This window comes from Rhea americana, unplaced genomic scaffold, assembly GCF_003343005.1.
Source record: "Rhea americana isolate MKP2758 unplaced genomic scaffold, rheAme1 scaffold_78, whole genome shotgun sequence".
Classification (NCBI taxonomy): domain Eukaryota; kingdom Metazoa; phylum Chordata; class Aves; order Rheiformes; family Rheidae; genus Rhea; species Rhea americana.
The window spans coordinates 2,267,344-2,287,446 of NW_028186956.1; the positions used below are offsets into that span (position 1 = coordinate 2,267,344).

Consider the following 20,103-nt stretch of genomic DNA (forward strand, 5'->3'; position numbering starts at 1 on the left):
GCTCCTTTTGGAGATCTTAGTTGGAGAARGTGGAAATTTCACTTCCCTTTTCCTTTGCCTCTGGCTAGCTCTGAAAYTTGGGATTGTAGGTCCAATGACAGAGCATTGTAACTTGGGTAATTTAGCAGCTAGATGAGYCTAGCCTTAGATGAGTGGAATGAGAGAGATTGGCTGTTAGGAGGGGAAAGGTCAGACTTGGTCGCTGGGATGGCTTATGGCTGTGTGATTTATTTATGACTTTCTTTAATCCACTAAGTAGCATTTCACCCTCCTGTTGCTAGGAGCACCATATTTGGGGAGCAAGAGACATCTCTTAGAAGATTGTTTTAAAGTTGTGCACTGGTTTCACTTCTGGAAATGTAGTTGTTTTCAAATAAAACCCTTTCCTGGTAACCAACTGCAAGAACTAACTGTATCGTGTAAAATGACAGGCACTTCCCATCTCAGACTTAATTACATATATATCTTCTKTTCTCTAGCAAGGAGGGCAAATTTGATGTGAAATGTGAAATTGTGGTTGTATTTAAAACAGTCTTGTAATGGGTATCAGTAGGACAGGCTTTTACCTGAAGTGGATAATAGAAGAGTTTCTCAGACATGGTGATTCTGGGGTAGTTTTCTTTATGTGGAACCAGAAGGAGAAACATTTTTGAGGTTTCTACTTCCTTTTCAGGCTGCATAATTTATTGAAAAAGGGGAATTAGTACTTCAGATGAGTGCTGTATTTTAGCTGCCTTGGGTATGGTAATATTTAAGATGCATCTTAAATCTAATCTTGGAGATCTGCTTATCGTTCGTATAAATCTGAAGTACTTCGTAACTGGAAATGATTTACATAGGGGAAATATGTTCCAGCTAACTCACTGTCAGAAGTTGGCTTGCTTCATTTAATTCAGAAGAGCAAGCCAGGACTTGAATGAGGTTTCTAGGTCATTTTGTCCTCTAGGAACCTTTTCTCTTTGAAAAAAAAGAAAATCAATAAATCCTAGTGGCTTTCTTTGTCCTCTGGAGTGTACGCCAGTGTGTTTGTAGCATCACCTCTGTTCTCTGTTTGGGGGAGGCGGGAGGGTACCCATGCATAGAGTTAGTGTCTGAGAGGATTAAAAAAAAAAAGAAAAGAAAGAAAGAATTTGATTACTAATGTTTACAAAGCAGCATTTACAAGAAGGAAAGAACACAGCTTAAAATATGTATACGCATTATAGTGTGAAACCTCATTAAGGCCTTGGTAGTTATCTCCTGCTGGCGGTAATACAGCAGCTGCTGCTGGGCGATTAAACTGTTAACAGAGCTTGCTGACGTCATCTTTCCGAGAACACTAGTACCGGTATGTGTGATTTACTATAACAAGATCTTAAGTTTTTCCTGTTGGCAAATGACATGTAATATTTACAAAGGTCTTGGTTTCTCTCCAGTAGAAACATTTCAGATAAAGTGATACATGAAAGGGAAAAGTAACGCTTTCATTTCCAGACAAAATAATGCAAGGAGATATATTTTGCTTTGACATACATGTGTCTTAAATCAACTGTGGCTTGGCTTCGGTAAYATTTTTTCTTTATACAGATGTATCATAGATTGTTTTAAGACTCCTGAGAGTCACAGTGGTGTTGACTTACAGCTGGAATGCTAGTGAAAACAGAGACTAAATGTGTAACTTTTTTGCACTAATAGGAAAAGTTTTTTTGGCATACTTCTGTTCTCTGCAGGTTTGTGTGTGACTGCATGTAAAAGTTCATGGCTAAAGAAGGCAAGACGACAATCCCAAATCATAGCCTTCCAGAAAAGAAGAAAGTATTTATTTTTGATCTAATTTCTTGAATTCAGCAAGATGAGCACGTGCTTATGAGGTTAAAGGCTGTCCATTGGTGATAACRTAATAGAAGAAAACTTACTCTGTGTCTTTAAAATGATCTATATATAATCTGGTGTCTGACAGTTGCCAGTAGCAGGTAACTAGGGGAAGAGTACAAAAGCAGGACAAGACATAGTAAGCAGACTTTTCTTGGTTTCAAAAAGTTTGAAAAATGCTTGTGGAATAATATGAGCAATATGTAGAACGAGAGTCTAACTCTGTTTTCTGATTCCTGTTAGCATTTTGCCCATCTGGAGCCATATTCATGTATTTCTCCTTTGATAAGCCTTGTGCTGTATCAGTTGGCTGTAGTGTAGGGGCTTAGTTTGAGTTCAGCTATCACAACTGTACTGAATGTCGTAATTTGTAGTCATTATCCCAAACTTAGAGGTTTTTTGCATTCCTTAGATACTTGTCAAAATGAAATTAGTCTGGGTATCGTGACTGAGGGAAAAGTAGTCTGGCGTGTTTTGGCAGCAGATGTGACTTCAGGCAGCATCCTCAATGAGGTCTGTGGGTTATACCAGGTGAATGTAGGTTTAGAAACAGCATCTTGATTCAGTCTTAGCAGTGTCAGTTCCTTAATGAAATCTGTCTCTTCCTGAAATATGTTGAAGTCACTTAAAGTGATATCAGTTTGCTATTTGTTATTTATTCTTCTTACAGATAGTCTATCTGGGCAATTGAGCTTTGGTGGTTCTCAGTCTGTTGGACCCCGGTCCTGGTGCAGTTATGTACACAACTTTAACTTAAATGTTGCTTATTTAATACTACTCTAATGAATGATTGAAGAAAGATTACTTATTGAGAACAAGTCGGATACTTAAATGTTTCCTTGAAGATAACAAATCAGATATTAATGACCTCTAAATAACAGTTAAAGTGTTTTTTTTAATGCAGCTTTGTAGTATGAGACTGATAGTTTCATATTGATATTATGATTTTAAACAGTCCTTTGACTGCTTGTCCCTGTCAGAAATATGGAATCTTCTGTCTTGTCACAGGAGATGGAAACTTCATAATTAGCTTAGACTTCATTTAATTGGAAGATCTCTGAAATAGGTACTTTTCTGCRTGTGCCACTTCTTTGATCTATATAAACCTATATTGTATTAAACAATAAATTAATAGGAAAAGAAAGTTGATCAAAGGTGTGAATTATTGTGAGTATTATGCAAGATCTGTAGATTTTTAGCTCACAGTTTACTATGATGATTCTGCCTCATCCTGTGAAATTCCAGTTCACAAAAAATGTTGGAATTCTGAACTCAAAGGGGGGGGGGGAAGCAGTGAAATGGTCCGGTGTCACAGAATAGAATACTGCCTTTTGTGGGTTGTGGTGGTGTTACATTAAGGAAATGCAACTGTTGAGGGATAGTGGTGAGCTGCTTTTAGTGTATGTGTGGGTGGTTTTATTTTGGTTTGTTATTTTTTAAAGAAAAAACAAGTATTCCAATTTTCTAAGTAGCTTCTATTAATAGCTCTATTAATAACTCTAATGAAGTGTTGTGAGGAAAATGGGGCAGGTATAGCTATCAAAGCTATGTGAGAAATYAGTTTGAAATGTTTTTGTAGTTTGCCATTTGGTTCTTCCATCCACATATTAGCTGAAGAATTTCATTTTCTAATTGCTTGCCAGAGCTAAACTTGCCTGTGAGAGAATATTTACCAAGATGGATAGATGTTTAATTTTTTAACTTTGTTTTAATTTCAGATGATCATAGTCGTGTAAAACTGCAGAACACAGAAAATGACTATATTAATGCCAGCCTAGTGGTCATAGAGGAAGCCCAGAGATGCTATATTTTAACACAGGTAAGTAGTTTTAGATAGTAAGTTATTACAAGGATTGAGAATATGTTGGAGAGGAGTTGGTACAGTGGTAATTTGTGTTATACATACATACCTATGTGTATGTGTGGTATATAGAATATTTTATATAAAATCTGTAGATTATTCAAATAATCTAAAGAATATATATTATTTATCTTTGTGGTTTGTACTTCTTCGGTACTAATTTCTGTATGCTGGAGTTGCAAATGCATTATTTCATGTTTTAAGAAAAAGCTGCAGGAAATACWTCATTATGTATAGTTTATTGCATATACAACTTCTCAAATATTTCTTGCTCTTTTCTTCAGTTTTCCTGGAAAAACATTGCAACTATACTTTGACACCTTATTTCATTTTGTTTCTTTTGTGTTTTTATCTTTTAACTACACAATAGTGCCAGGGGTCAAATTAAATCATCCTTTCCCTGAATTTTGATTGGTTTCTGTTTAAACTTAGTACTTCAGTGATCTGTGCAGTATAGTTTTCTTTCCTGTCATGTATGTCATTATATTTCTGGTTTGTTTAAGCTTTTCAGAGGAAGACTTTTTCCTGTTCCACCCAATAAAACATTAACCATGTTCAAACACTGCTTAGCCTATATGTTTTCCCACCCATTTTTTTTCTTTACTACACAGGGTCCACTACCTAATACATGTTGTCATTTTTGGTTGATGGTATGGCAACAAAAAACCAAAGCAGTTGTCATGCTGAACAGAATTGTTGAAAAAGAATCGGTAAGTAATATTAGGCATTTAACGTAAGTCGTAAAGTAAGCCACATATATTTAATGCTGTTTAATGCTATTCAACCATGTTTGATTGTTATGCTAGAAGAATTAACAGACTTTCTCACAAGTGTGTAAAATAGCTTTTGTATGTATTTAATATAACATTAAACAAAGCATCTTAGTCTCAAGATAGAGAATTCAGTTCAGTATAAACATAAAAATCACATTCAACATGTAATAAGCGTATGTAAGGAATATTCTGGGAAAGGAGGATGTAGAGACAGAAGTGCAAAGGGGTAGAAGCTAGTGTAGGATTCTGTAGGATAAAACAGAAAGTAGGAAAATAAATTTAGATTCGAGTGTCTTCAGGTTATTCTAAATCTAAGAGAGCAGTATTTTTCTTTGTATAGTGATCTTAGCAGTTGGTAACAATGCCATACTGCTGCCAGGAACGATCCAAGAGACCTAATTATTTTTGGTTCTTTACAACTGGTGATAAATATGAAGAATACATGAATCTCTTGATACACTGTAGTTTTTGCTAATGTGCCTAAAGGCATTGTGGATATTAGCTACAAATATGTRTATTTTTTTCTAGAGTAATTTTATCACCAAAAGATTTGACTGGTCCATAAAAAGACACTTACTTATGCATCAACTTTTGTTGTTAAGGATAAAGTTGGAGTCCAGGGTAAGAGAAATAAAGGAAGAGGGATGATTTTGCATTGCTTAATTCATTCTTTAATTTTACTAAAATCTTCCAGTGTTAGGCAAGACTTCTGTAACAAAAAAAAAAAATTAGTCTTAGGAATTTTGGCACAATGAGTTACATAACTTCTATGTGCAGGCGTGTACATGGGGGAATGGAAGGAGAGAAATGTTGAAATAGCTCAGTAGATATCTCCCTGTTGTAGAGAACTAGGTGGAAGGAAGGGGACAAAAAAGGACTAAGGTATGTCTTGAAGCACTGTTAGCCATGAGATAAAAGCAAGCATAAATGACTAAAGCTTGAATGCATAATAGCACTTGAAAAAACTGTAATAACTTGGTTGCAAGCGTTATGGACATTCAGAATTACTCAAACTAGGAGCGAGTAATATGTACTTCAGTGTATGATATTGTGTAACAGATTCTTAGAAGTTGCTGATGCACAGCCCAAGGTGCTAGAATGCTTGACCAGATTTGTTTGTTTTGAATAACTTAGGTGAAGTGTGCGCAATATTGGCCAACAAAAGAAGAGGAAGTTATGACATTCAAGGAAACAGGGTTCCGTGTGAGGCTAGTATCTGAAGACATCAAATCCTATTACACAGTGCATCTACTACAGTTAGAAAATATCAGCGTAAGCCTATTTTCTATCTCTTATCTTATACTCCCAGGCTTAAGGAAAACTGCTGTTGTAGATGTTTTTAGCAAACTGTTACTGAAGATTTGACTGAGCTTTTGCAGTGTAAATTTTAGTGCGTTTTGCTTCTGATAATGTTCAAGATGTATGTGTGGCATATGGGCAAGAGAGATCTGTTTTAATTTATATGTTAAAAAGGATAACGGCTTTGACTTTTTTATACTTCAGTTTTCAATTAGGCAGTATTTTAATGTGCTGAATATTAATTGATGGTAATGATGGTTCTAAGAGGAGCTGTAAGAAGTATCATAAAAGGAGGAATCTAGGAACTGAATTATAGCTCTTCCAAATACCAGTAATCAGCCTCAGTAATTAATGTTTTTATGGAACTCTGCAGTTTTCCCCCATAATTTCAGTCTAGTGAACTATTTTTTTCAGGGGGGAGGGGTAATTATCACCTGTAGATAGGTAACTTTACCTCCTCTTGCTTACCTCCCCTTTTGTTCCACAGGACCAACCGTCCTTTTCTCTTAAAAATTAAGCACTCTGACAATTTAATGAAGTTAAGCTCAGAAAAATTGTTCCTGGCCTGAGCTTGGGTTGGATTTTGCTGCTTCTGTTTCAGAGCTGAAGACAAGATTGAGGAGCTTGTCTGTTTGTTCCAGCTATGTCTTGTAAGATATTCTCTCTCCCTATAAATCTTGCCTTATGTTGAAAGTGGTGATATGGCAAGTTTCGTTCAAGGTTATTGTATCAGTGGATTTGGGAAAGGAAAGCTTGACGATGTTAATTTGCATCTTATTTATGTGACTAAACCTTGGTGTATTTGGTTAAAGTTATTTGAATTTACAGTAACTATTAATGGTACTTTGAGATAATGCTTATTGAGAGATTGAAACATCTCTCACAAGATCAATGCAATAAAATTTGGCATATTGTTGCCTGGTCTAATCAATGTAAGAAGAGAACTTTATGGAATTCTGTCCTAGTGACTTGAAGGATTCCTGTTAATTTGTTTCAGCAAAGRCAAAGAAAGGAGGGATAGTGCTTATAAGCTAGTAGCTAAGGAGGAAAATGATCCTCCTTTTTGGAAAGCTAAGGCAAATCTTACTATCAGAAAGGTGTGGGTGTTTTTTGTTTTGTTTTTTTGTTTTGTTTTTTTAATAGAATTGTCTTTAACATCAGACTCTTAAGATCAGACTTTTTATTTTCAAGGGATGCAATAAAATGTGGATGTTTGGGCTTAATGTTAAAGCCTAACGCTTCTGGAAAATGCAAAAATCGGTGAGCAGCACCGCTGAATTCTTGGGTTGAAGCTATTTAGTATTTTAAGTTTCTAGGTTTGCTTTGGACTTAGTGCAGACTCATTACTTTATATAGAGATTCTTGATTTYATGCAGCTAAGTTTTGCAAATCCTTAGCAAACTTACTTTACTGAATTGTTATTTTAGCTCTTCAGTATTCCTGTGAGGCTCCACAAATACTAACTTCAAAGAATGTTTTTTTTTAATATAAAACTACAGCATACTTGGTTACTTAAACAGAAAAAAATACTTAATTTCCAGGATAACACTGCCGAGTTTAAGTACAGCCATCCGTAAGAATTTGATAAGTACGCCTTAAAACTTGAGGAAGAAGAATATTCACAGTAATGCTAAATATCAGCTTAACTACATTTATACAAGTTACTCTTCAGGGGATTTGGTGGGGGGAGATTAGTAAGAAGCTTAGCCACCTCACACATGGAATATAAGGTGACCCAGGCGACACTTCTGCTCTGAATTCACTTCACAAACCTTAGTATTTCTGTGGCAATAGAATTAGAATTACTGTCTTTAGTAAAACCCTTTTACCCCAAGTAAATTGTTTTTGTTACTGCAACAATTCCAATACATCAGCAAAATACGTATGTACAGAGAATTTTAATAAGGTCTTTCTTCAATGGTTTTGCCTATGGGGGGGGGGAACCCTCTGACTGKATAATTTAAGAGAAGTTAGAAATACAGGTGTGGAAGTTTTTGTTTTGGTTAGGATTAACATCATGGCACTTGGCAGTTTCAGGTGTTTATTTTTGCTTTTATGGCTAGTGTTGTACAATAAAACTTTGGAGAGGAGATGATGTTTATCCTTCCAAAAGTTTTAAAATACTTCTGGTGTGCTTTGTCTTGGTGGTGGTGATGAACTTTTTTTTTTCTTTTCTCTCTCTCTCTCTCTCTCTNTTTTTTTTTTTTTTTTTTTTTTTGCCTGACATGGCCTGCATTCTAGAATGCAGAAATCTGAAACTGCCTTTCTATCCTGGTTCATTGTGTATCTTCCATCATTTTATGTCTGTATCGATTATCAGCTCTTCTGAAAGTTGCTCCCTGCTTTCTGCTGTAATTGTTTCAGTTCAGAACTCTCTATGAGGAAGGATTGAGGGATACTGTTTACGAAGGCATCTGTAAACCCTTGCCCATGTCAGAAAATAAAGATAGAGTAAAATATTCTACTCATGTTTAATAACCATTTATGTGAGAAACTACAGCATGTTTGTGACTTGCAGCAAAGGCTCCAAGTGTGTTGGAGAATGTGATATTTGAGGTGTTCATGAGAGCCATTTATTRAATCCGTAAAGTGTATCTATATTCGATGGAGTTGCAAAAGTTTTGTGAATGTTAGGATATTCTAGGAGAATGGTTAGATATTGACAGCTAACTTCTTGAAGATTCCACTACAAACTGAAGATTTTTTTCATATTATTTACTACTGCTTTTAGCTTTCCTTGTGACAAGCATAAGTGCTAGTATTTAGAAAAGGAGAACTTGCTATGCTTTAGTAATTTATGACCTGGTAATCCAGGTAGCATGGAGAAAGATGCAGTGCAGTTCACTTGGAGAGTGCTATATAATGAATGCTGATAGATAAAAGGGAATTAGGTTGGTACTGGGAAATTCAAGGAAGCTGTGGGAGAGTAAATGAGCATCAGTATTCATGGGAAAATGGAGATGRATTGAGGGAGGAAATGGAGCAGAAGAAAGGCCTGAAATCAATAGAGAAACCTAGGGGAAGATATTTTCCCTAGATATCTCAGACTAGGTTCCTGGAAATAAGGGTAAAGCAGCCAAAGAAGTTTGCAAAGAGAACATTTGAGGAGAAAGGACTAGAAAAGGTTAACTTGATTAGATGTGACACTGGGGTGATCTGATGCCTTATTGTTGATTAATAGACCCAGAATGGACTTTTGAATACTCTGCAAATAGCAAATATTTGGGAAAACCCAGTAGCGACATGGACTCTCAACTTAATACTAAGCCATCCCTCTGTGCAGCCGTTGCTGTCAGTTTGAGGTTGACGCAGGACTGTTTGTGGGTCTCCCTCTCTGACCCTGTTGAACCAGGATGCATCAATGTGATTGAAGAATATAAGATTTGATTTGCTGTTAGTTTCTAATATCCAGAATTTTAAATGTATTGAAGACATTTTGCTTGTGGCGGAGAGCACTTGTAATAGCAAGTGATACTCTGGTATTTCTTGTAGAATCTTAATGTCCATAGTTTAAAACGAGTTCTTTATGTGTGTTTGTATGTAAATGCTATAGTGCTTGGAAGGAATTTCTGGAACACGGCTGATTCTTACTCTAAAATTTGTGGAGCCTTATTACTCTTTTTCACAGATTGCAGTAGCAATTAATTTTTATTTCTATGATCACAGAAGTAAGACTGAGGAGTTAAGAAAAATACTGGTATCTTACTGAGGAAAAGAGAACCCAGGCTCACTTGTATGCCAGTGTTTTATATATTTAAAGGATGTAACTTCTACCATGGTGACTTACAGGATGTGTACCAGTTATTGAAATCTGGTGTACTTAAAATATAGAAATTTGATTGTGGTTTGATTGTCATCTGACTACTMTGTTAGTGTTGCCAGCTGTCAGGGGAGAACTGTTCAGTGTGGTGATAACTTCACAAGCTTATTAGTTTTAACTGTGATGTTTATTTACTGGAAGGTTAGCCTAGTTTTTGTTTTCTGAAACTTGCCCTTAGTTTGACTCACTTCCTTGAAAAAATTTTAGTTTGTTTATTTAAATATTGTCTAGTGATTGTCCTAGGATTTTTTTTTTTCTTTCACAGTAGCTAATTTTAAGGAATAACCCTTGGGAAGAATATATTGTGGTTATCATAGAATAAGCCAGTATTCAGTTATTGAGTAGAAATATTCTGCCTGCCTGTAAAATAAGTTTATATTACCTAGCTGAATCTTACAGTCAAGCTTTCTTTTTTTTTTTTCTTTTTTTTTTAGGAAAGCTTCATGGTAATGTTTAAATAAAAATAATTGTTCCTCAAGTTCAATTTTGGACAGTCAATAGTTGTGGATCTTTAGCAATCCAAAACTTTTGTGACTAGTTCTGCATCATCTCGCCTRAATGGTAGAGGTAGGGCATAGATAGGCTCATTGCTCAGAAATGGAGAAGAAAGAGCTTTCAAAAAAGGATAGTAAAGACATTCCCATAAAGACAGCACTTTGTGGTACAGCTTGACCCCCAAGAACCCATTTGAAAGAGCTCTACTCTTTAACAGAAAAAAATGTGAGAGATTTGAAATATTCAAATGGGATTTGGCTGGTTTTCTCTGAACTTGGAGTTTTTAATTGCACGACCAGTTCTGGTGCTCTGAAATGAGGCTCTTAAAGATGAAGAGTAAGTATTGTTAAACAAGCTGAAGAAGTGGAAAATACTTGGATCGGGGAGATATGGGTAAAGCCTTTAATGGTATGAGGAGGAGAAAAGAGTAATTCTGGGTTAGAGTTGGATACGATACCCAACAGCAGTGTTCTATCTTTCTTGTAGATACCTGTTTTCACTTTTGTCTATGAGCAGGGTGAACTTGGCCGTGTGTGTGAACAGAAGGTAGAAGCAGATCATCTACCAAATTGCTGTGTGAGGAAGAAAGGGATGAAAGGGGGGAAGTGAGTTTCCATGTTRTGGCATGGATGATGAGCATATGTGCATGCATGTGTGTATGGTATACATATATTCCTATAGCACAGTACTTTTTTTTTTTTTTAGTAGTAGAAGGATACTGCTGCTTATTACAGTCTGGAATTAAGAAAAAAATGTGCACCTTTCTTCTATAAATAAGTGCGGCGGGGGGATTTTCCTCTTGAGAAATAAGAGAGGTTTTAATCTGGAATGCTTTTGTAAGGGTTGGGGGAAGAGGGTGTCAGTGATGACAAGGGTATTCATTGATACCCCTATCAATTACCRCTTCAAAGGATGTCTTAAACATCCAGCTCGTCTCTTCAGTTTTCTTCTTAACTTTGTAGATTTATAAGTTGTTCTTCTTAGAAAATGGAGGTTATTTTTCTTAGAAATGGAGGAAATTACTTAGTGTTCCTTAAAAGAAATCTGGAAATTACAAAGGAGATGCTTTCTTTAGAATTCTGTAATATTAAAGCAAATTCATTATTCTAGTTGATTAGTGAGTTAATTTAGTACTTAAAAAATAAAACTTATGTTTTAGAGTGAGATCATCTTACTGATATTTTCTACTTAGTTTTTCAGTGTTTTGCTTCAGACAAATAAGAAAGGTAAATCAGTGCGTTTATACAATTTAGGAGATCTTGGAAAATACTTCCTTTGTAATCTTTTTGTATTCTTATTTACCAAATATAAAGAATCAGATTCTGCTGTCCATGTTGAGCTCTTAGCCAAAAAGAGCAACTTGATCTTAATAGCCACTGTTTTCAGTGAAAGTATTTGTGGTTTTGCAGAATCGGACATCGAAGGCAAAAGATAAAACTTTGACATAACAGAATATGCAAAAAGTTGTTACTGTGGTAATCATGAACTGGATGGTCTTGACTTTTAGAAGGCAGTTTCACAGATTGTCCTTTATAGGAACTTGAAAAAGACTGAGCAGGAGATGAATGCTAGAATTTATTCTATTTCATAGATCTGTTCTTGCTGGAAAAAGATGTTCTGTCAATGTCGCACTGCCAACAATACTTGCAGCTAGTTGGTCATGTTAGGAGGGAGGGAGAGGAATAGTGCATGGTCTCAGCATCTTTCTTATGTATAAGGAATAAGTATTTCCAGGAGAAGGACTGTTAGGCATTCTGCAAAATGAGCTCTTACAGGCCATACTTGCAATAAGGCTTTTCCATAAAGCTTTCTTCTACTGTCAATGGTGTGGTCAGTGTTAATAAGATGCCAATGCCTCTTGATACTAAATTCTTCTCTGAGCAAGAGTAAATTGTTTACAGTGCTGACAGGTTATTTTTCTTGAGTCCTATCAATGCTAGCAGTTTCATAATTGCTCTCGACTGTTAAACTGTTAATATTTTTTTAAAAAAAAAAAAACATTTGGGGGAAAGTATTAAAACAAACAAGATAATTGTGGAAGTTCAAGAGGAGAAAAAAAAAGTAAATGGTAACAGTTGCAAAAGGCAAAACTATTAACTGTTTGATGGAGAACAACTGGATAACAACCAGCAATGTGAACTTGAAGCTAGTTATTGAGCTGTTTGTATCTAAGTGGGAGGTTTAAAATAGAGAGTACCTATTGATTTGGATTGACGACATGTGTGCTAACTGTTTAAAAGTAGAGACACTTTCTAGTTGCATTATGTTTTTTGTTTTCACTTCTAGAGTTGTGAGTCCAGGATGATATTTCATTTCCATTATACTACATGGCCAGACTTTGGAGTTCCGGAATCTCCAGCATCATTCCTGAACTTCTTGTTTAAAGTCAGAGAATCTGGTTCACTAAGTCCTGAGCATGGACCAGCTGTAATTCACTGTAGTGCAGGGATAGGGCGATCTGGCACGTTTTCATTAGTAGACACTTGTCTTGTTCTGGTAAGTGCTTGGTCACCTTTCTTCATCACTCCCTTCCTCCTCTTGCTCTTCCCCCCCCTCTTTCACCTGTCTGTGTCGGCTTTTTGGTCAGAATGTTTTAAAAGCATTTAGGTAAATGACACGTCTGTGAAAATTTTAATTAAGGCATCTGCTGTTCTTTTTCTTTTGATATCTTCATGATTTTAAAAATGCAACTCTTGAAATAAGTTTTTAAAATCCACTTTGAAGTACTTTAAAAGTATTTTCAGTTTCCCGCAAAGGAAGCAATATTCTTTTCATTTAAGATGTCATTTGAAAAGATCAAGATTACTAAAATATTAGCTGAAAGTTAGGCTTGTGAATATATATTTAGACAACTAAATCTGTAAGTCTTTTTCCCATAAGCATACAATAGCTAGCAGATCTGACTGACCCTTTCCTCAAGGGTGCAGAAAAGTGGTGCCTGAACTAGGATGAGAGCTCAGGCATGCCCATGGATCTCTTCCAATGTGTAATGGAGTGTGGTGCTGAATTCCCCTAGCTGAGCACCTCTACAGCCCTCTTGGGCGGTGGGGTTTGTTAGCCAGTTCCAGTATCACATGAATGAGTGGGCTTTTTGCTTGCACGCTGAACTGTATCATCAATAATTGCTCATCATTTGGGTGAATTTTAAATGGTAACTAACAAAGTCCAGAGCTTTTCTCTTTGACTCTGCTTGGCAATAGCAAGAAGTACAGCACAGGGCTAAGTAAGATTGGATTTCATTTAAATTATAATAAAGAATCATAGAATGGTAAGGTTGGAAGGGACCTCTGGCGATCATCTAGTCCAACCCTCAGCACAGCCTGCACGGGGATTGAACCCGCAACCTTGGCATTAGCAGCACCATGCTCTAACCAACTGAGCTAATTGTACTGGTTAATAATCTCATGTTTTGAATAGGCCCTTTCAACTTGTTCTTTGTTCTCCAGTTTTCCTTTTTTCTGTATTCTAAAAACCCCACGTTTCATGCAAGTATACTTTAATATTCAAGAATTAAACTCTATGTTAATGTTTTGGTTTTCTAAATCATATAATTGCATTACTTGTGCTTTATGGGGAAAAGTGTGTACACTGTTTGGATTAAGAATTCTGCTTTATATAATGGAACCTCTCCCCTATTCAGTCATTCCAAATTGCTGCTCCATTCAGGAGCAATAAGAAATATATTATGTAACTTTATGGTTCTGATTCTGACTTTGAAGTATAAATACATGCCTGAGTAAAATCAAAGTTATCTAAATTTCTTAATTTACTATTATGGTATTGATTTATTTGGATAATATGTGATCATGGATTTATTCGTAATGAGTTTTCATTAAGTGCTTTACATTTTTTTCTTCTTTGAATTCATGTTTGAAATATTGATTTCTTACATAAGTAGTCGCAACACATGAAGAAATTAACTTCTGTTTTGAATTTTATGACTTACACATTTAAACTAGTATGTATTTTATATATTGTCTTCATTTATCCATAACTATGAAATTTTAAATATAAATCTCTTTACAGATGGAAAAAAAGGACCCATTCTCTGTAGATATTAAGAAAGTATTACTGGATATGAGAAAATATCGAATGGGACTTATTCAGACTCCTGATCAGCTAAGATTTTCATATATGGCTGTAATAGAAGGAGCAAAATTTATAATGGGGGATTCAACTATACAGGTAAATACTTAGTTGTATGTATTTAAATGTAAACAGTATATTGCTAAAAGTATATAATAATGGGATTTAAGCTATTTCAAAACATTTAATTTTGTGGAGTTTAATTAACTTGCTTTTTCATTAGGTGCCTAGAAGGTATTAGGGTGGTTAATCAACACTTCTGTTTCTGTTAGCTAAACTTTTAATCCTATATATTTGTATTCCCTGAGATAAAATGTAAATATAACTTGTCTGTACTAATATAAAAGAAGGTTATATTGATATCTTCAATATTGAAAGGCAAAAGTAACATTCCGTATCATTTTGAAAGATGGCAAGTGTTGGGAAACTATGTAGCAATGATCAAAACAATCCAGAAAAGACGAACGCTAAAATTGCCCATTCCTACAGATGAGATTTATTAATAAATTTACATTTTTCATAGCCTCAAAAATTTGTGTTATACTTTAGGGTCTAAGCTAGTATAAACAGTTTTAGGGCAAGCAGATGGCCAAGTTTTTTCTCAGTGTGGCTTCCAGTAATTATAGTAGCTATAGGTACTTTAAATGACTAGGGTTTTTGGGGGTTTTTGGTTATTTGCTGGAGGAAGGGAGGGGAAAGTTGCATAACAGACTTAATTCTGCTTTCATATGCTAGAGCTTTTCTATTTTGTTGACTTATTAAATTTATAAATGAAGCTGGTAAGTTAAAATGTATTTCCTGTCTTCTGTGTTTCTGGTAGCTGTCAGATTCTTCTCTTTCACAAATACTCTTTGACTTCGTGTAAGTAAATAAATCATGTTACACTACCACTAACCAACACCTAGGCAGTGTGTTTTTAGTCTGATGTCTGCGTTTTATGACCGGAACACTGCATGATTCATCCAAACGCAAACAATAACTTAACCTCCTTATTTTCTGGAAGCTGCTTCTTATGGTATGTTTCTCTAATCATCTTTCTGCTTTGTGTATTAAAAAGCCATACTTAGTTTTGAGCAGTTTCAGTTCCTGTATTTTCTCCATCTAGATTACAGAATTTTTTGTTTGTGGATATAAGGAAGCATTGTCAACTGGGAATACTGCCTTTCAACTTCAGATGTGTTATTTCTTCACATTAAGAACGTGCTTAAGAAGGCATCTCTCGTTTATTCTCTGTCTCTCTCTNTTTTTTTTTTTTTTTTTTTTTTGTAGCTGTTCAGATGAACTTTCCTCAACCAGCCTTTTCTGTAGTACATTTAGTTGTCCTGGCTTCAGGGTCACTTACAGAAAATCAATTCTTGTTACACTCTAGCCAGCAGTATTTATGAGTATTTTCCTTTTCAAGATCAGCTAGAGCCTTTTTTTTTACCCACAGAGAAATGTCATATTCTTCAGGCAGAGAGGTGTTTACTCCTGTCCCCCTGATGGATAGGGAGGGCCTGCTGTTACTGAGTGTAATACTGTAATTTAGCACTCTCCAAGTGCTAACCTCCGATTTCTCCATGGGTTTCTGAAATCTGTAAACTGTGTAGAAGTAAAGGTTCCAGTATGTGTTATACTTCCTTTCAACTACTGCAGTACTAGTATTAGGAGAGGAGAAGACTCTCCCATTGAATAGCACCTGTAGGACTACCTGTGATGAAAGAAAGGATCATATGCTCACCTGGATGGCTCTGAAGCCCCACAGAGCTACATTTTTGATGTGCCAGTTGCGTAGTTCTATAGCTAAAACATTGATTTGCTTCATAATTGTTACAGCACTGCATTGTGTAAAAGGAGTGCAAAGGAACAAGACTAAAGTTGCCACTTTAAAGTACCTCCTTAATAAAGTTAAATTACCATTGTTTCAACAACATGTTTTTTCAGAGATCACTCAGTTTCTTTTGAGTGACTAATGGTAAATTATTTTAATTGGTGGCTTCAGAAAGACGAAGAAGGTTGAATTTCTTAGCTCCATAGGTCTGTTTTGTAGCCAGAAAACAAGAATATTGTAATTTTGCCCTGAAACCTGTGAATCCAAAAATTCTCTGGTGTTCATGTGATTCTGTCAGCTGAATATCTTAACATGCCTTTCCATTGTCATCATTCAGTCCAACAGGCAATACAGGCCCTAAACCTTAGCTTCTCTGCGCAGGTGTTTCAGTTATAGGGCTAACTGTGTTTCTCAAATCAAACTTCTGTCATGTTTTTGTTTCTTCCTGACATAGTTTCAGCAGATGTAGTGTAGTACTTCAATTCCTGAAGCATAGTTCTGTTCTTTTTCATAAAATTGCCTGTACTATCATGTAGCTTGGAAGTCAATTAAGCAACAGAATCCTTCTCAACATCATATGTTATTTTTCTAGTCCTGCCATTCAGATAATCTTGTGGATTTGAGATTCAAACTTAGTTACCTTTGGGATCATCTATCTGAGCCATTGTTTTCACTTGTTTTATTAATTGTTCAAAGTAGAAGTCTTGATGAGAAATTCCTTCTGTTTGACAAGATTAGTAAAATTCAGTCTCCAGTTTCAGTTCTTCTTTAAAGGTCACTACAAATTTATTAACTGGTGCTCATCTTGGCCAGCATGGACCCAAGTATGTCTCCTAAAAAGGCTTTGTTCTGTAGGAAATGTGTTTTAAGACCCCTGTCAGGTGCAGCTGCATTGTGGATTTCCATAACTTGTTAGTAGCTGCTTAAAAATAAAATAAGATTATCAAGAAACAAATCTTCTGGGCACAAATACTCTCTCTGTGGATTTCAGATCTATACTGGAAGTTCCTCTGCAGTGGAGGAGTTGATTTATTGTTAAATCTCATTCTACCAGAGGTTGGAAAACAGTATCATAAGATAGTCTTTGTAGTTTAAGTTTCAAAGCAGCCGTGTTTAGCTTCATTTATAAATAGCTGTTGTTTGATATCAATCTCTAGATCTGATATTTAGTTTRGACAGCAGTCTTGAATTCATTTCACAGACAAGTCTAGCATTCACTCTGTCAAGAATTAGTTTTCAATTCATCTTTCTTATTGCAAGTGTTAAAAAGTAACTGAGTTTTTCATGGTACTGTATATCTTTATTGGATGTCTGATTTGTGTGAGAAGAGCTAGTTGGTATTTGGGGGGGGGGGGAACCTTTTTCCTTCCTGTTACCTCTATGGTTTTCTCTACATGAAGTTTTGTTGCAAGAAAGTCTTCAGACTGCTCGTGTTTGGGATAATCAGCTATTAGGATGCACATAGAGCAAATGGTTCTACTTCATACATTTTTTCCCCCCTCCATCTCCTTTCAGATAACTTTTCAAAAACAAGGTGAGTCTTGTGTTTCTATGATGCAGTAGATCTCTGGGCTAATGGACATAAAATAGATGAAGTAGCAGGTGACAACTCTGGCATAAGTAACCCTTCCTTCTTTCATTAAGATTTCTCTCTCTCGTTTTACCCTGTTCTTGCACATAAGGTCCTGCTATGTTTTGGAGCTATGAAAGGCAACGGCATAGTTCTGGCATATAGGGAGGAGGGTGAGTGGAAAGAAAGTGTTGAGCAGTGCAGAAGTATGTAGGGCAAGCTTCTTCCTCGTTTTGGAGCTATTGGGRGCGGTGCAAACCCCGAAGTTAGCAGTCTGAGTCCTTCACAGTAGCATCATCCAACAGAAATAACAGAAATCTTCTTCCATGAAGATGATGGAAGAAGCAGTCTGATAGAGGTCAAGCTCAGGAAACGAAGGGTATGGGAAAGATTGAAGAAATGGTGAATAGTAGAATTATGCTGTGGGAAATGCAGCATAAGAAATATTGTGTGAGCTTCCAGCCTAAGCTCTTACCCAGAGCTTTCAAGAGAGGATTAATTGAAGCTCTAATTCACTTTTACAACAAAGACCCCCACAATAAAAAGAGTATTTGATGGAATATGGGGTAGGAGGACATGAACTGCAGTGAAGGCCAGAATAGCCAGTTTATAGTGGTGTTTTGTACTGAACTTCTGCTTACTGTGAAAGAAAGGAGGTTTTCAAATAAATGGCTCTGGCGTGAATGAGCTTGGTAAGCTTCCTTTTTGAGATATAAAAAAAAGACTGCTAGTAGAAGAGAAATCATCTGATTGGAAACTGATGCTGTACTTGTGTCTTTTTGTTATTGGCACTACATATCTGTTCCTAAAAGTACAAAGATGAAAATACGTTACTAGAAATCTCAAAAAATGTTATATTAAAATAGGAATAGCAAGAGGAGAAGGTAGTTGTGCTCTTTGTAGGATTTTGATAATGTCTGGTAATAGCAGCGTTTCAGCTAAGAAGGCCAAGCATTCATGTACATCTAGATTTCAACAACTCTCTTAAATTTCAGAATCATTCCCCTACTGTCTGCCTAGAAGTGTTTGAAGTACTCTTGTCACTGCTTTTATCTGTTARTAGTAAAAAGGCACGTAAACACTACTCTCGTTGTAAATATAGTCTTATACCAGGTCCACCCCTCCCTGCCCCCTTGCCTAAAGCACCTCCCCTTAACAAACAAGCAAAAAACAGAAAAAAAAAAACTCCTGCTCCTGTGGTGCTTTTGGATGCTATAGGAATAGTTTAGGTGGCGATTGAGCTAATGAGAGCTGCTTCTAAAAGAGTGATGTGAACTCCTCCAAAACAAGGAACGGGTATACCGTCAGGTCTAGGTATCTTAACAAAATACTCCTAAGGTAGAGACAACCTGTGCTACATGCTCTGTTTTGAAGAAAAATCTATTTCTCAGCACATGTATTGCTTTTTGTCTGCCTGTGTTACAGCAGCTTGTTGATACATTGCCAGACTAGGGCAGAAAATCTGTCTTTTTAGTTATCAGTCTTTTTTGTGAACATCCTTGTTAGCACTGTGCTAGTCTCTCATATACCACTAAGAAAATGTTACTCACTAAAGGGTATTAAGTAAAATTCATATAGCTTGTTACAGCCTTCAGTGACACAGTGATTGGTATTTGTAGAGATCGTTACAAAACTTGATTTATCCATGAATTATTTTGTGTTAGGTTATCAGATTTTCTCTTCAGAGTGCAAGCTTTCACWGAAGCGTTCGTGTTTGAGTCTTAATCTGTTGGTTAAGCTTAGTATGGTGAACAAAGTTACAGTTATGCTAGTATACTAAGTATTTGAAAGTGCGTTTATGCATTACAGTGAATTTAGTGAGAATGTGTACTAGATAGAAGAAATTACCTGAAGATAATCTGTGAACTGGAATAACCTTAAGGAAAAAATTCCTAACAAGAGTCTAGTATTTCAGCACAATCAAGTGTTTGTATTAATGCTATCTAACTGCATAGTTTCCCATTCACTTGGCTTATTGTTAAAGAAGGTACATCTCCAATTAACTTTATTTCTTTATCTAGATTTTTTTCTTGATCTAATAGTTGCTTTAATCTACTACTGTGACTATTCTGTGGGAGAATATCTTGGTTTGAGGTAGTATTTAGTGTTATAAGTGTGGGGGTTTTTTTTGTTTGTTTGTTTGTTTGGGTTTTTTTGTTTTTTTTTTGTTGAAAAATCTTGTTTCTGCTTCAGAAAAGGTGGAAGGAGCTCTCTAAGGAGGACCAAGCGCCAAGTTCAGAGCTGTCTCCTCCACACCCAACCAAAATAACCACAGAGAAGTACAATGGAAACAGCATAGGCCTAGAGAAACAAGATCAAATGGAGAAAATAAATACTGACTTGTCCAATAGAGTTCAAGATATCGCAGATGGAAATGTTGAAAGGTAGGCAAAATGAACAATAATTTAGAAGGGATAGATGCTCTTAAGCCAAATTATTGTGTGCTTTTCTTATTGTAGGGAAACTTCAGTTTAAGATCTTTCTTCAGTAGAGAGAGAAGATTTGACAGTCTKTCTTATTTTTTTTTAATGCAACTTT

At 35.9% G+C, this 20,103-nt stretch overlaps 1 protein-coding gene across 4 annotated transcripts in view; it reads left to right on the forward strand.

The window, feature by feature from the left end:
• PTPN2 (protein tyrosine phosphatase non-receptor type 2) overlaps positions 1-20,103 on the forward strand; it is a 34,139-nt gene that overhangs the window by 7,717 nt on the left and 6,319 nt on the right. For all 4 annotated transcript variants that reach the window (XM_085322467.1, XM_085322471.1, XM_085322468.1 and 1 more), the window contains exons 3-8: positions 3,570-3,670; positions 4,324-4,422; positions 5,620-5,757; positions 12,386-12,595; positions 14,126-14,284; positions 19,759-19,949. In XM_085322467.1, the coding sequence (XP_085178593.1) occupies positions 3,570-3,670; positions 4,324-4,422; positions 5,620-5,757; positions 12,386-12,595; positions 14,126-14,284; positions 19,759-19,949 (898 nt within the window). The remainder of the gene's footprint in view (positions 1-3,569; positions 3,671-4,323; positions 4,423-5,619; positions 5,758-12,385; positions 12,596-14,125; positions 14,285-19,758; positions 19,950-20,103) is intronic.